The 15,681-nt window shown below is 33.6% G+C and overlaps 3 protein-coding genes across 5 annotated transcripts; 1 reads left to right on the top strand and 2 right to left on the bottom strand.

The window, feature by feature from the left end:
• The first annotated feature begins 739 nt into the window (after positions 1 to 739).
• LOC124933037 (type I inositol polyphosphate 5-phosphatase 4) lies at positions 740 to 4,891 on the top strand. Of its 3 annotated transcripts, none has more exons than XM_047473759.1 (13): positions 740 to 1,388; positions 1,470 to 1,557; positions 1,903 to 1,983; positions 2,083 to 2,179; positions 2,263 to 2,367; positions 2,437 to 3,052; positions 3,130 to 3,323; positions 3,400 to 3,508; positions 3,589 to 3,737; positions 3,826 to 4,119; positions 4,374 to 4,455; positions 4,575 to 4,634; positions 4,756 to 4,891. In XM_047473759.1, the coding sequence occupies exons 1-10, from the start codon at positions 1,359 to 1,361 to the stop codon at positions 4,058 to 4,060; spliced, it is 1,704 nt and encodes a 567-aa protein (XP_047329715.1). In that variant the 5' UTR covers positions 740 to 1,358; the 3' UTR covers positions 4,061 to 4,119; positions 4,374 to 4,455; positions 4,575 to 4,634; positions 4,756 to 4,891. The 3 variants fall into 3 exon arrangements, with proteins under 3 accessions (XP_047329715.1, XP_047329716.1, XP_047329717.1); XM_047473760.1 differs by having other exon boundaries at positions 3,826 to 4,123; XM_047473761.1 differs by having other exon boundaries at positions 741 to 1,388; positions 2,086 to 2,179.
• Positions 4,892 to 8,567: 3,676 nt separating this feature from the next.
• LOC124930860 (pentatricopeptide repeat-containing protein At1g03100, mitochondrial) lies at positions 8,568 to 11,548 on the bottom strand. Its single transcript, XM_047471228.1, has 2 exons — positions 11,371 to 11,548; positions 8,568 to 11,000 (listed from the first exon to the last, which is right to left on the bottom strand). Exon 2 carries the CDS (start codon positions 10,980 to 10,982, stop codon positions 8,778 to 8,780), a length of 2,205 nt encoding a protein of 734 aa, XP_047327184.1. The 5' UTR covers positions 10,983 to 11,000; positions 11,371 to 11,548; the 3' UTR covers positions 8,568 to 8,777.
• Positions 11,549 to 12,014: 466 nt separating this feature from the next.
• On the bottom strand, positions 12,015 to 12,782 carry LOC124929734 (non-specific lipid transfer protein GPI-anchored 16-like). The gene is made up of 3 exons (XM_047470128.1): positions 12,446 to 12,782; positions 12,314 to 12,349; positions 12,015 to 12,217 (listed from the first exon to the last, which is right to left on the bottom strand). Exons 1-3 carry the CDS (start codon positions 12,780 to 12,782, stop codon positions 12,015 to 12,017), a joined length of 576 nt encoding a protein of 191 aa, XP_047326084.1.
• Positions 12,783 to 15,681: the final 2,899 nt, after the last annotated feature.

Below are 15,681 nucleotides of genomic sequence, written 5' to 3'. Positions count from 1 at the left end.
AGCCTAGATTGACCCAAATAGTGGCCTCTTTAAGTTCTCCCAACCACACCAAACCAATACATTTTTGTTCTCTAATATGGTTTTTGAGAATTAGAAGATATGTGTGCACACTTCACAATTATATTTTTGTTAGCCCCCATAAGATTTTCTTTCAGACATTTATGCCTTCTTTCATGCTAATATTATTCCACCTTTCTATGCTTAATTTTCTTAATCCAAAGGTGAATTTAATTAAGTAAATCTTGTAGAGAGATTTGAGATTGATGTATATATATTGAAGAAGGCAATCTGATATAATATTTGGTAAACCAAAATATATTTCTTACCATGTTTGTTATGATTTTGTATTGCCAAAATAGTAAGAAAAACAAAATTTCACCATTTCCTTTTTACCCTCTCTTTTCCTTCTTCTTCCATAGATGATGTCCCACGAAGGATGGACCGGACAGCTTGGATTTTTCAAAACAAATCTCAGATGCCATACTCTGATTTAGAGAGAGAGAGAAAAAAAAAATACAAAAAACCTTAAGACAGGGTCGACAAACCAGACATCATGCTGATTGGTTCCTTAATCTTCTTCTTTAAAACAAAATTAACAATTATTTAGCAACTCTTACTCAAATTAATGAAATTATTTGTAATATTTTAAGAGTTGGGTCAAATAAACAAATACCCAATCTAGGGTCATTACCCCCCATCCCTCTCCTCTGGTTTGGTCGTAAAAGCTGAGTTAAGAGAGAGAGTTTTTGAAACAGCACAGCACTTTATTCTCCTCAAATTCGATACTTTTCTGAGCTTAGAAAGAGGTAATATAGAGGGGGGATAAAAGAAGAAGAAGACGACCCTCTTCACTCTCTCTCTCTCTCTCTCTCTCTCTCTCTCTCTCTTTCCTGTCTCTTTTATGTCTCCTACATTGTCTTGTTTCTACACCAGAATCTCATAGGTTTACTTCCACGCTTAGAGAAGAAGAAGAAGAAGAACAAGCCTTTTAAGATTTTTATTTTTTTATTTTTAAAGAAACAGTGAGTGTTTTCTTTTGATTAGACCTCGTGTTTAGATTCCCGGAACCAAAATGCCGAGAAATCGGGGCTCCCTTAATTGTTCTCTCCTTGTTAGCTGAGAACAGAACAGAACAGAGAGAGTCCTACTTCTTTCTTTCTCTCTCTTCTACTTCTTATCTACTATCCATCGGTTCACTTTAATTCTTTAATCTTTGGCCGGAGGAGGAGGAAGCTAGTTAGCCCAATATATTTATGAGGAAAGAGTCTTGGTTGGTGAAGGAAATCGGCAGATCAAATTTGATAAGTTACATTCAAGATTGAAGCTTTTCACTCATCCTTGATGAGTTTTGTGAGACAATGAGAGATGACAATTGCAAGAAAAGCAAGGTTTGTTTTTATAGGAAATTGACTTTCTTCTTCTTCATCTTCTTCTACGATCTCTGATTCTTGTTGTTGTATTGGATGAAGCTTTCTTGGTCTAAGACCCTTGTCAAGAAATGGTTCAACATCAAGAGCAAAGCTGAGGACTTTAATTCAGACGACGTCGTTTACCCAGGTTCGTTTTCATTTCGTTCAATTATTAGGTAACAATATAATTTTGTAAGTTGGGAATGATGAGATATTGGTCTGCAATTTTCTTGAATGAACTCACATGGGTTTGTTGTTCAACATCAATCACTGTCTGAATTTTTTGGAATTTAATGGGTTCAATCCATAATGGAAGCAGGAAGAGAATCTTGTCTTTGTTTTCTTCCTCCCTGTCCCTGAGATTGAAAGAATGTTTTCTATTTCTAATTTTTTTTAAAAAAAATTGTTGGGTTTGTTTCTTGGGTGCAATTGTTGGCAGTTAACAGTGGAAACAGAGCAGCTTTATTCAACTTTATCCCCTTTTCTTTTTCAGGTGGTGGTGATGAAGAATGGAGGCAAAACTTCTCAGTAGAGAGAGATGCAGCATGCGCCACCATTAAGAAAAGCAAAACAGGTTCAGTATCATCAGCCCTCCTTTGGACCCCCATTCCTTGAACCCCTAAAACAATTCAAGATTAACGAAAGCAATCTTTTTTTGTTTTTTTTTAATCAGCAGGGAGGAGGACGACAAGCAGGAAGAACATAGATCGTGCCCGCCGGAGTAAGATTGACTTAGAGTCTTCTCAAATCACTGATATCCATAATCATAGGTTTTCTTCTTTTCTTTAAGACTTTATCAATCAGTTGTCTTTTAATGGAGTCAATCTTTAAATTCATCTCTTTCTCTCTTAAGGGTTTTCGTGGCTACTTGGAATGTTGCTGGGAAATCCCCACCAAGCAATTTGAATCTTGATGACTGGCTTCATGCTTCCCCGCCGGCTGACATATATGTTCTTGGGTATGTGTTTTTAAACAACTCGAAATCAAATCAAACAGTTCAAGATCTAATCTTTTTGGAGTAATTCAGGTTTCAAGAGATTGTTCCATTGAATGCCGGAAATGTATTAGGAACAGAAGACAACGGCCCGGCTAGAAAATGGGTAGCCCTAATTCGAAAAACACTAAACAGCCTTCCGGGCACAAGCGGCGACTATCGAACCCCTTCCCCTGTTCCTGATCCAGTAGTTGAACTAGATTCAGATTTTGAAGGAGGATCAACGAGGGAAAATCCGCCGAATTTCTTCCACCGTCGTTCTTTTCATTCCTTGAGTCGTAGTATGAGAATGTCGGACAACGATGTAATGTATGTTCAACCGCAACCTAGACTTGACCGAAGATTTAGTGTATGTGACCGTGGAAGTCGTGGCCATACGACAGGAGAGTACTATGAACGGAATTGCAGGTGGGAATCATCTGACGATGAAAATGGGCTTGAGGATTCACCGGACCCGCCGTCTTACAGATGGTCTAATTCTAATTCCATGTCGGAAAGAGATGGGCAGTCAAGGTACTGTTTGGTCGCCAGCAAGCAAATGGTCGGGATATTCCTTACTGTATGGGTGAAGAGAGATTTAAGGGATTATGTTCGAAACATGAAAGTTTCTTGCGTGGGCAGAGGATTAATGGGTTATTTAGGAAACAAGGTAAATTTGAGAATTTTTACTATAATAAATGACTCAAGAATAATAACTAGATAATATTAACTCGTGTGATCTTTCAGGGTTCAATTTCGATTAGCATGTCCTTACACCAAACAAGCTTTTGCTTCGTTTGCAGTCATTTGACATCGGGACAAAAGGAAGGAGACGAGCTTCGTAGAAACGCGGATGTAATGGAAATTCTTCGAAAAACGAGGTTCCCTAGAGTTCATGGAGTTGGGGACGAAAATGCCCCTCAAACAATCCTCGATCATGAGTAAGATTTTGTAATGAATTCATTTCTATAGCTTTATTTCATTAAACTTGAACTAATGTCGGTTTTGTTGTCGTAGTCGTGTTATTTGGCTTGGCGATTTGAATTATCGGATTGCCCTATCCTATCGTTACGCCAAAGCACTAGTTGAGATGCGAGATTGGAGGGCATTGTTGGAAAATGATCAGGTACCACTCGAAAAACTTTCTATTATAAATTTATAATTCATTCTAAAACTAACACAATCTTGTGTTTGCTTATTTTGCAGCTTCAAATAGAGCAAAGTTATGGCCGTGTTTTTGAGGATTGGAAAGAAGGCCAGATCTATTTCCCTCCGACTTACAAGTACTCGAATAACTCAGATCAATATGCTGGCGACGACTTGCATCCAAAACAAAAACGAAGAACTCCCGCATGGTAATAACCTAATCCCGAGCTTTTATTTTTTTTTTACCATTTATGGATTTTTTATGAAGAGACTAATGTTGTATTTGGGCGTGTGAAGGTGCGACCGCATACTATGGTACGGAAGTGGCCTTCGTCAAATATCTTATGTCCGAGGAGAATCTAGATTCTCGGATCATAGGCCAGTCTACAGCGTATTCTTGGTTGAGGTCGAGTCAATCAATAGAAATCGGATCAAGAAAAGCATGAGCACCACGAGTTCAAGAATTGAGGTCGAAGAGTTGTTGCCATATTCCAACACTTATGGGTCATACAATGGCCTTAATTACTATTGAAAAAGACCCTTAGAGATGCAAATTTTAGCCCATCGGTTCGACCCTATGTGATGATAAAGGTATGTAAGTTGTCTCAAATGACCTAAATGTCATTTTCAAGCTTTAAAAGAATAGTTTTTCATTCATACATAAAATTGTCTTTATGGGTTATAAAGGAATTGCTGACATTTTTGTTTTGTTTTTAATGTGACACAAAATCTTTGATAATAGATAAAAAGAACAAACCTTAACCATTTGTCCCCCACACATTACAGTTACATCTTGGATCTTTTTAATTTTTAATTTTTTAATTTTTTAATTTTATTTTTGACAGGCTGTGTGATGGCAATTTGGATATTCCATCTTTATGGGTGGAAAGAAAGAGTCATGATTAATTGCCTAAAATCTCCAATAAGGTTTGTCCTCACATTTTATTTACTGCAATTTTAGTCCCTTTATTTTCTTTTATTTGCATTTTGGCACATGAGTTCGAGTTAGGTTCATAAAATGGTTTAAATCTCTTGTCATTATACAGAAACAACTCTCTCAGCACCAAATTATCCAACTGGGGGTGAAAATAAGAACTTCCAAATTGGTAAATACTTTTTAATTTAATTTAATTTTATTTTATTTTTCAATTTTGGCTTGTAACGGTTGAAAGCATTATTAATTATTGTTTTTTTCTAATATATATTTCCTGAATATTGAATTTGCAGGATTGTACTTTTTTGGCTGCAATGGAGGGATTGTCCTTTAAAATCATGAGATTTAGGGAGGAATAATAAAGTTAGGAGTTTGATTTGTACATACTTCAAATTTAATGGACAGAAATGATAATTACAATTTTGTTTACTTTCTCTATTTTCAAATTTATGTTAATGTTAGAATAAACTTACTCTAGAAAATAAAGTATAATTTTTAAAAAATATAAATTTTTGGTTTCTGTATAATTGTTGAAGTCTTGTATTTGAAGGTAAAAATAAACTTATTTTGTCTGAGTAAAATATTTTTTTTTTTTGAACAAATTCATTTCATTAAAAGAAAAAAAAAATAAGAATCTCGAGTAAAACATTTTATAGTTATTTAGTATAAATAATTTATTTTCTAATAAATAATATTCATGTTAGGGGTAGACATGATGCTAAAAATTTAAGATTAAAGTCATGAGACATGAATTAGTGACATAGCCTGGGCTTTGATTTGGATGAGATTACTTATAAAAAAAAATAAGTGAAATGGTATTTTGATATCCATGGTAATTTAAAAAAAATACTTTTTATTACAAAAATAATAATGTGAGTAACAAGAAAAATAACATTATTTTTGTAAAGGTTCCAAAATTATTCAATATGGTTGGTTACAATTATTTTTATTGAAGGAATAACATTTTCTCCCCTATTTATTATATCTCTCAGTTAAATAACACAAAATATTAACAATAATAATGTAATTGTCTTGTTTTCTGATTTTCTTCTAAACGTCAAAGTATTATTTTTAATTTTTTAACAAATGTTGTGTGGAAACAAATTATTTCTAAATTTGATCAATATAAGAGATGGGAAAGATATTTGTGACACGACTAACCAAGTACAAGTAAATATATAACATACTATGATACCAGTACATTTATTTATTTATTATATTTTAGAAGATATTTAATCTTTATATAATTTCATTATAACCTTTTTTTTTTTTATAACATCTTAAATAAAAATGATAGTAGTTTCATTCGTCCGCCAAATTGTCATAGTTAATGATTCCATTTAAATCAGAATATTTTATATAGATATATTTTTTATAGTAAAAATCAATTTTTTTTTTTAATAACATAGTTAATTATGATATATTATCTAACAAAAATATGAAACTATGGAGATGAATCATACTCTATTTTAATTGCATATTCAATCAATGACAATTTGAAACCGCCTTGTAAAATCCGAACCGAATTCTTTCGTTTGAGACGATTTTTTCCCAAAATCGAATGGGGATGGGGTGGGGATAGTATTTGTATCCCCATCCCGACTCGCCCCGATCTCACCTCAATTCTGCCCCGAACACTATAAATATAATTAAATATATTAAATCACTAATGTATTTATTTATTCACTATATTTTATAAGAGTAAAATATAAGAGTAATAAGTTTATTTTTTTATAATAATATAAAATTTTTAATATTTTTAATATATATTATATTAAAAAATTTGTTTATATAATTTTATTATTTAAAAAAAATTATTAATAATGCCTCGCGGAATTCCCCAAAATCGAACAAAACTGAACGGGATAGAAATAGTATTAAAATATTTCCAAAATAAAAATAGGGCTGAGATAATAAATGTATTGTCCGCTCGAATCACCCAATTTGATAATTGATTAGTTGGGTGAGAAGTAGATTTGAATGTTTAGAGAGTGAAAATATAAAAAAATGAAAGAGGTAGTAAGTAGTAAGAGGACTTGTTAGGAGGAGTAGGAATCCTTCTTCAGAAACAATCCACATACTGATTGACATTTGGCCACTCAGTGCCTATTCTCTTTTCCATTCTCATATATATTAAATGGGAATTAGCTAATTCTTTATTGTTTTTTTTTTAATTATGATTTAAAAAATGTTACGATTATTTTTGATAAAAAAAATTAGTATATATAAATAAAATAAAAAATAATAATTTAAAATAAAAGATATTTTAATATATGAAATGAGTAATATGATTATTGAAAAAGTGATTGATTTTGTTTAAATTTTTTAAAAAATCAAGGAAAATAAGGCCTTATTTTATTTCCTTTTACATCTTTTTAAGGTTTCAGAAGTGTGTTCCTCTTCTTCATCATAATCATGAAACCATTCTTATTTAGATCCAAAAACTTATTATAAAACTTTTTGCTGACACATTTATATTTAATTGAATAATTGTGCAATAATTACTAGCACATTCAATTCCTGAAGAGATTCAGGGACTACTAGTAACTTATATTTAAATTAGTAAAATCTGAAGTTATATATATATATATATATATGAATTTATTATTAGGTGAAGTATGTTAAATGCAGCCATTTACTAGTCTACCCTACAGTCTACTCTATTGTATCTGTGGATCTTACTAGAGGGTGATGTCACAAATGAGGGAGGACATTGAAAAGGTTTTATTTCTACTCTTTTGCTTCTTATGCACGTTGTCAGATATCCACACTGACACACAAACAAACACAGACACAGCTATGATATATGATGACGAGGATAATGAAGATAGAGTACAGCAACACGGGCGGGCTGGTTGGCTGGAGGAGAGCCTGCGCATGTGTTTTTCTATTTTGTCAAAAACAAACATCTCAGGAAGGAGTCAGTCCAAAGGAGAATCGTATTATATATCGATCAACGTGATCATATCATATCATATCACTAAAAGGGGGGTTCGTTTTTCAATTTCTGCATTATCATAATGACGACACACAATCTTGGCTCAAATTTATTGCCCACCATCACTCAACTTTCTTTCTTTTTTTGGAAACCCACCATCCATCCATCCATCTTTTCTACCCCCAAAAATATACATCCACTGACGTCATACTGCATGCTCTCTCTGACATTATCATTCATTAACCGAGAGACTCTTTCCATTTCCTTTTCTTTATTTTGTCTTCAACTCTTTAATGGATATATATATATATATATATGAAAGAATTTAATCCAACTTTATAATAATGAATACAAAAACTATTCCCTAAGTACACTTCAAGAATTATTAGTTTCTCTTCCTCAATTGATGTCATAAGTGTTGCTTAAATTTGGTTACAAATTTTTTTGAAAGAAAGCCAAATCAAGCTTATTTCACTAGCTCTAAAACAAGGATTTCAAATCTGTTGTTCCAAATTTTGTGTTTCATTATGTACCACCTTCACAAAAATTGGTCATTTTATAAGATAAGTCAAAAGTAATAAAGATAGAATGAAAGTTCAACCTATTTTATGAAAGTGATACATAATAGAACACAAGGGTTAAGGTTCTAAGGCTTTATCTCCTACTCAAACAATTCTTTCTCCAATTTGAGACTGTGCTTACTTTCATCTCTAGCTAGCTAGCTAGGATCATAAGTGAATCAAACCAACTCCCTTCATACTCCCCTAAAACAGTGAAAATATTTCAAAAGTCTCCTTAATTAGATAGTGTCATCTTATTCTTAAGAGTTCACAAGGCCCGTGTTTTGAGCCCACTTGGAAACACCTTTTGGGTCTGAGTTGGGCTTGCATAAATTCATAAAATTAAAAAAAATACATTTGCTAATCTAAACTAAGACTCAAATCTAAAAAGGGTTTCTAAATGGGCCCATTATATGAACCCTAATACTTAGGATTAGTCAAACAACTTTAGTGCTATAATCTGAGAGTCAAGAATTTCTTTCTTTTGAAGAGTTTGTCTCAACTCGTTCTCTCCCAACAAGGGATAATCATGTGTGAAAGGAGTAATAAGAAAGTGTGGAAGAGTTTAAACTTACAGTTGATTAGGATAGTTTGCAGGTTAGAAGACTAGAAATTAACTTGGTCATTAATTATATCAAACCTTATGTATGATCCCACCATTATAACTTAGGATCAAATTCCTAATCCTAAGATCAAGACTAATGTTATAATGAGCCCAATGAGAAATATACAAGTATAGTTTCAAAAATCAAACCTGTATATTCAAAGTACGTACGCCAGCTTCTTCATTCATTCATTCATTCATTCATTCATCCATTCAACACAACCCAACCCATTTCTTGAAAGCCAATGCAGCTTCCCTCTTTGTATTTTGAGCTTCGGTCTGAAACTTTGGAGCCTTTCCCTTATACATGGTCTTATGATACTTCATCATTAAGCTTCTATACTTATACATATCTATAAACATCTTCCCTTTCTCCATCATTTCCACCACTTCTTTCCCCCTCACAAAGAACCCGCCCCTCACAAACGTATAAAGAACCGAATCGAGCAGCTCCTGATCGAACTTCATCCCTGTCGCACCACTAAAGCTCTTCATCTCACCCCAAAGCTCCGTCACCTCCGTGTACTTCCCCCCTATGGCTGCATAACCAGTCACCATCGAATGAAATGTCTGAGCGTTCGGTAAGTGTCCCAAACTCCTCATCTTCTTCAGAGCCTTTTCCGCATCTCCCATCATCTGCTTCTTACAGAAGAAATGGATCACGTTGTTCCAGTCATGAACACCGCTGTCAACAGTTTGACCCTCTTTGATCTCCTCCAGGAGTTTACCCATCATCCCATTTCCATCCTCTGATTCAGTTTTTGTACGAATGGATCTCGGTATCTTGGATTCTTTCATTTCTTGGAAAATATTTAAAGCCGCTTGATTATCATTATGAAGGACTTTGGACTGTATAAGAGACTCGTAGCAGCTTGAATCTAGCTGAATTCCCGCCTTACGAACTTCCTTTAAGAGCGAAGTAATCTCTTTCGGTCGGTTTGCTTTACAATACGCTTTTAGGAGAGACCCGTATACAGAGGAACCCGTTCTGATGCCTGCAAATCTCATCTCGTCGAGAAGATCGTGCGCTTCGTCCAACCACCCGAGCGAAATACACGTGTTGATTACATGAACCAACGGAGAACTATCAACCGAAACTGGGGAACCTGCTTTCTCCGCCTTTATAAGAAATTCAGCCAATTCCTTCACCTTCCTGGATTCAAGAAACGCCTTAGCCATTTTAACTAAAATCTTCTCCGTTGGTTGAAGTATGCCACGCTCTGTCGTGATCAACTCCACCTGGTTCTTCAGCTTTGACAGTAATTCACTTAGCACGATTTTAACCTCGGCCTCTAACTTTAAACAGCTTCCGTCTGCACAAAAATCGTCAAAAGATAACAACGGGTTTTCATCTAATTTAGACTTTCTCATATCCGGAGGCTTAGAGGGGAACGCGAGTTTCGCGATGGCTAGGGTATTCTGCACCTCTTTAGCCTTGTAAAGCATTTCTAGAACCATGTTTGACGCTGATTCCAGATCACCAAACTTCAACAAGCATGAAAGCAAGCAATTATAGTACTGCTGAAACTGAACAGCGCTCAGATCATGGGCTTCGTCGATATGCCGCTTAAGTTTCCTCAGTTCTTCTTTTCTCCCGTTCTTTTCATAAATCTGGGCCATAATGATTAACAACGGACCATCAGCTTTAACTCCAATCCGAGGCATCATGTCAAGAAGCTGCTCTGCTTTTCTAGTCGTACCAAACAGAGTGCAGCCAGCAAGAGCGACGTTGAAGGCGGTTGTGTTGGGTTTCGTATCGAGCAAAGGTTTATTGATCTTTTTACGAGGATCAATCCTACCGTCTTGGAAAATATAACTTATCTCGAGAACCAGTTCAGCAGCTAGGTAAGCTCCAGGTGCAGTTTGTGACAATTGAGCCAAGATTGCAGACCAAGCGGCTACAGTAGGGAATTCTTCACGTTTGAATAACATTCTAACGACAGTTGATGCAGGAACCGGTAAACCGCTTCTTGCTAAACAGAGAGCTAGATAAATTAGAGAATCTTTCTCCAATAAATTCTGCTTACCTTCCTGAAAGGCACGCTCTACCAATCCATAAGCCTTGTTAAGCCATTCAACATCCAGGGTTTCGGCAAATCTTGCTATAACCTTGTTAACAATGTACTTCCGTGGAAAGCCTTCCATTTGCATATGTTGTTCGTGCAATTTCCATGCGTCAATAAACTTATTACTATCGATAGCCGCTTCCAAATCCATGGATAATTTACCTGTATCTCTAGCTTGAACTAAAAGAGTAGTTGAAAAGGATTGTGAAGGATGGATAAATTTTGAGGAGGGAACAAGATTGGGATGTTGAAAGTTATTCTGAGTATAAAGTTGATGTGGAAGAAGAACCATCCATCTTAAGCTAAATTTACCGCTAGTAATGTGATGGGCTAGCTTTCGTAGAGACAGCATCTGAACCAGTCTAATGACCTAGCACCAAGACACAACAAATTTCAGGTGTTGAACATAAGTTAACCCCAAAGTAAGCAAAGGGTTTAGTTCATTTAAGCATTTTATCAAACAGCTTGTGGGCAACTCCAAATTTGCATATTTTTTGCTAAATTTAAGAATTCAACCGTACATCAAAAGACAGCATATTGCACAAAGTGTGATAAAAATTTCAACATAACTTCAAAATCATATCAGAATTCAGTATTAGATAGGATTATGATTGCTATTAATTAGGATTACGTCTTAATTTCAGCGACATATATAGGAAGGATAATATGATCATTCTTATGTACATCAATTCACAATATTCATAGTAATACAACATTGAATCATTTCCCGACATTCTTACCTTTCCTACAACAAGTGGTATCAGAAGTATTCAAACCAGCCGAAGAAATGCCGAGAACAATGCAAGAAGAAGAGCGTTTCGGTGAATAATCTGCTTCTCAACAAAGTAAGAATTAGGGCACGATCTTTTCAAGTTTTTAGCCCAATCGCTCAAGGATATTCAGCAGAAACTTCAACCGGAGGAGAGAGAGAGAGGAATAGAAGAGAAAAAGGAAGAGCAAGAAGAAGAAGAAGAAAGACCCTAACCCGACGGATCCGGATTCTGCCTGACCCGGTCTCCATCCTGATTACTATCTAAAACCTTCATTTTCTTTTAAAATAAATAAATTAAAAATTAAGTTTTTTTTTAATTTAGTAAATTAATCAATTTTATAGTTATAAGACAATTTTGGTGTGTAAGAAATAACCCTACATATATATTTTCAATTATTTGGTTCAGTTAAACAATGTTAATTAAAAGTCACAAATCATTAAACCATAATACATATATTATGAAATTTATTTGGTAACATGATAAACAAATACCATATAAATACATACACTAGGAAAAATAATCAAATTCTTACAATAAATAGAAGGTATTAAACAAATCCTAAATATAGATGCAAATTTAAAAAAATGGGAAGAAATAACAATCAAATTCGTTTAGATCGATAAAAATCCTGCGAGAACAATAGGTATTATTGGAAGGGCGGTGATATAGGAGGACTTGGTAGCAGCGGACAAAGGCGTGAACAAGGGTCGGTTAAGACCCGTGTTATCATCTGTTGGTGTCGATGGTGCATCCAAAGGTGGAGCCGCAGGTGGAGTTGCTATCGGTTGAGGTGGCGAGCCAGCTGACTTCGTTACTATCATTGCAGAACGTAATTCATCAATAAAAACTAAATTAAATAGGGAGCTCAATTAAATATGAATAATGTTTTTATTTGTTATCATATATTTACCTGGACCTGGAGCTGGTGGAGAAATATTTGAGTTAACTGAAAAAAAAATTAAAATTGAATGAAGTAGATGTATTAGTATATAACATAAATAATAATAATATATATTAAAGGGTGTTATAAGATAACTCCAACCATGGTCTACCATGAATTGAAGTAAAATTAGAGAATTACGTGGGCACTGAATGGGGACTACACCAAGGGATTTGCAAGCTTTGGGAAGAGAAACCGCGAGCGTTCGGTTAATAGGGATAGGGAGGGGAATGTTTCCCGACACTACGAGGCACGCGCAATCCATGCTGCTCCCCATTAATGACTTAAGCGAGTCGCAGCATCCCGCAGTTGGAGACACACTGCTCGAGCCACTACCCGACACAAAACTCAAGCACGGCCCAAAGCTGTTGATCATCTCGTTTGTGCACCCCGCGTTTATTTGACCCCCAACCGATAATAATAGATAGACCGCGGCCATGATTAGTTGTAGTACTTGTTCCATTGGATTTGGTATTGAGTTGGGAATTAAGGGGTGGAAATCTATATATTGGCCTTGTTAAAGCTCTATTAATTGAGTAATGTTATAATTAAAGAAGAAGAGCAAATGTATTTATATATGATCATATGATATGGTAGATTTGGACCGGTATTTGGAGTTCAACTACCATAACTAACCATTAAACTAAACAATTTCAAAATGATTTTTTATTGCATGATTTGCATCAATGGTTTCTAATTCAATAGTAATTAATTTTAAATTGGCTTGGATGGATGGATAGATAGATTTGAATTGAACACGAAAGATAAATATGAAATTGTTTAAACAAAATAAATAAAATACAAAATCACCTAAATTGGAAAATTTTCAATAGAGCAATTGGATCCCACTGAGTCAACAATATTCTTAACGGATCTCACTTCATACAACGTCATAATAATGATATGTAAATGGACATCATTAGTCGTTTATAGTCGTTGAAAGTTCTTCGGTTCCGTTCCAGTCAAATAATCGATAAAAAAATAACGAGGATAAAATTCACCGTTTTCAGACTAGCTTATTTAGCTGCCTCCACCAAACCTTCAAACACCTTCCAATGAATTTTGGCATAACCCATCGAACCTGATAACGAACCCTGATAAATGTCCAAATAAGACTTCAATTCTCCACCACAACCAACTCGTCGTCCTTATAATATAACACGTACAACATTGACTTGTCACGGTAAAACACTTCTAATTAAATTTATCATCCGTTAAAATATGAATAATAGTACAAACAAACAAAAATAAATGAGATTTTAGTAGACACCTTTAATTCCATAACAAGTCTCAACCAAAATTATTTATGTTAGACTTTATTAAATAGTGTATCCATAACAATGGTCCACCTTAATTATATCAATATATCATTATTGCGAGCCAATGTGATATTTGATAAAAAAAAAATAATAATTAAAAATCATTAGTTCTCACTTCAATAATATATATATATATATATGAGAGATGCATTTTATCCAATAAAAATGTACTAATAAATATAAACAACTTGAATATAGGAACATTCTTGGAGGCCTAATAATAATAATAATAAAATTATATAAGTGTTTTAGTTATAAAGAAAATACCAAAAAATAAGTTGTTATATATATAATTGACAATTGATTTAGTTTGGAGAGGTTGGCCACCAGAAGAAACCTATCAATTCTGACTATTCCATAAATCTTAATAACAATTCAAGCAAAATAGGATCCCTCTCATGCACAGTACACAATTGGAGAATATTTACTCATGTTGATAGATACATTTACAGGTGCATGAAGCTTCGTTACTGTACCCGAAACCAAAACTCATTTTGAACAACCTTTATTATATGCTTATAACTCGAATAGAAAGTAATTATGGAAATTATGTAACCGGACCTAATCGAAGTAGACATACATAAGTTGTTTCGTGAGCTAAATATTTTTAATGTCTATTATATAAATCACGGTGATTAGGAAAGATTTCGGAAACACCTATTATCATCATGAGCAATTGTCAAAAAAAACTCCAACTCAAAAATATAGTTTACACCAAGCATGAGACAATAAAGTAAGATCATCTCAATATTTGATTTTGCTTTTAACCATGTTTTAATAATGATCATGTCTTTGGTTTCAATTAGTTTATCTCATTATGACATATACATACAATCAAATCCCGTTTATATTGCTAAACTATTGCTTCAAATTGTTATTTTTTTTTTGTTAACTTGTTAATTTATGAAAATCTAATCAGATAAATGTAATTATACTATGAGATTTTGTGTTTTAATTATTGTTAAAACAACTATATTGCATCCTAAAGAGAATATTATTAAATATTTTGATAAACATATAGCTTAATCTTTAATTATATATTTATATGAAACAATTGAGAATTATATTTTTCAATGCATAATTAATCACTTGTCCTAGATAACTCGATCCACATGAAAACATTAATTATTCACAGTTTGAAGTCATTTCTTAATCACTTAGGTGACAAGAAATATAGACTTAAAAGATTTATAACATTATAGGTCTTAAGTTTGACTTTTATTCATAAAAACACCTTATTGGAAGTAGAATCACGTGTTTGTGAATTGTTGTGCTAACTTGTCACATAAATTAGTCAAGATAGGTATAAGCTACACCAGGCAATCTTGCTAACATAAAAAATAAATAAATATGCATTCTTGAACAAGTTATTCATTTAACCACTCTTAATCAGTCACAAATTAACACACGTAATGATAACAATTAATACATCAATATAATAATTACAATGATCTCTTCTCCAACCATAAGTTAACATGATTACAGTTTCTAACTAAAACCATGATTAGACTTGGTTTTCCTACCTTAATTAATTAATTGATTTTTCTTTTAACTTATAATGTTGTCTCACATTAAACCATAACTATCACTTTCATATGAATGGGTTCAAGAAATTCATTACTTTTATTCTCTTAAAAATTACTCTTATTTTGAGATATCTTAATGAGTTTCTTACATTAATTAATTCTACAAAATTATGGGTAAGATGCTGGAACAACGACTCCCAACGAACCCCACCTGACAGCCACGTTGAATAAATAAGTCACGATGAAAGAAAAAAAATTGATCAAGTAAAAAGTTAAAGAGAAAAAATTATAAAGAAAGTTATGTTCTTAAAAGAATGGTCCCGAACATGACCATGTTCTTGACACAATGGTTCCAAACATGGTAATGTTCTTGACAGAATGTGCTCAAACATGGTCATGTTCTTGACAGAATACTTTCGAACATGGTCATGTTCTTGACAGAATGGTCTATGTTCTTGACAGAATGATCCCGATCATGGCCATATTTTTTCGA

The sequence above is a fragment of the Impatiens glandulifera genome, chromosome 3 (assembly GCF_907164915.1).
Source record: "Impatiens glandulifera chromosome 3, dImpGla2.1, whole genome shotgun sequence".
Lineage (NCBI taxonomy): Eukaryota > Viridiplantae > Streptophyta > Magnoliopsida > Ericales > Balsaminaceae > Impatiens > Impatiens glandulifera.
Note: the sequence above shows the minus strand (reverse complement) of the source record. Positions and strands in the feature narration are given on the sequence as shown.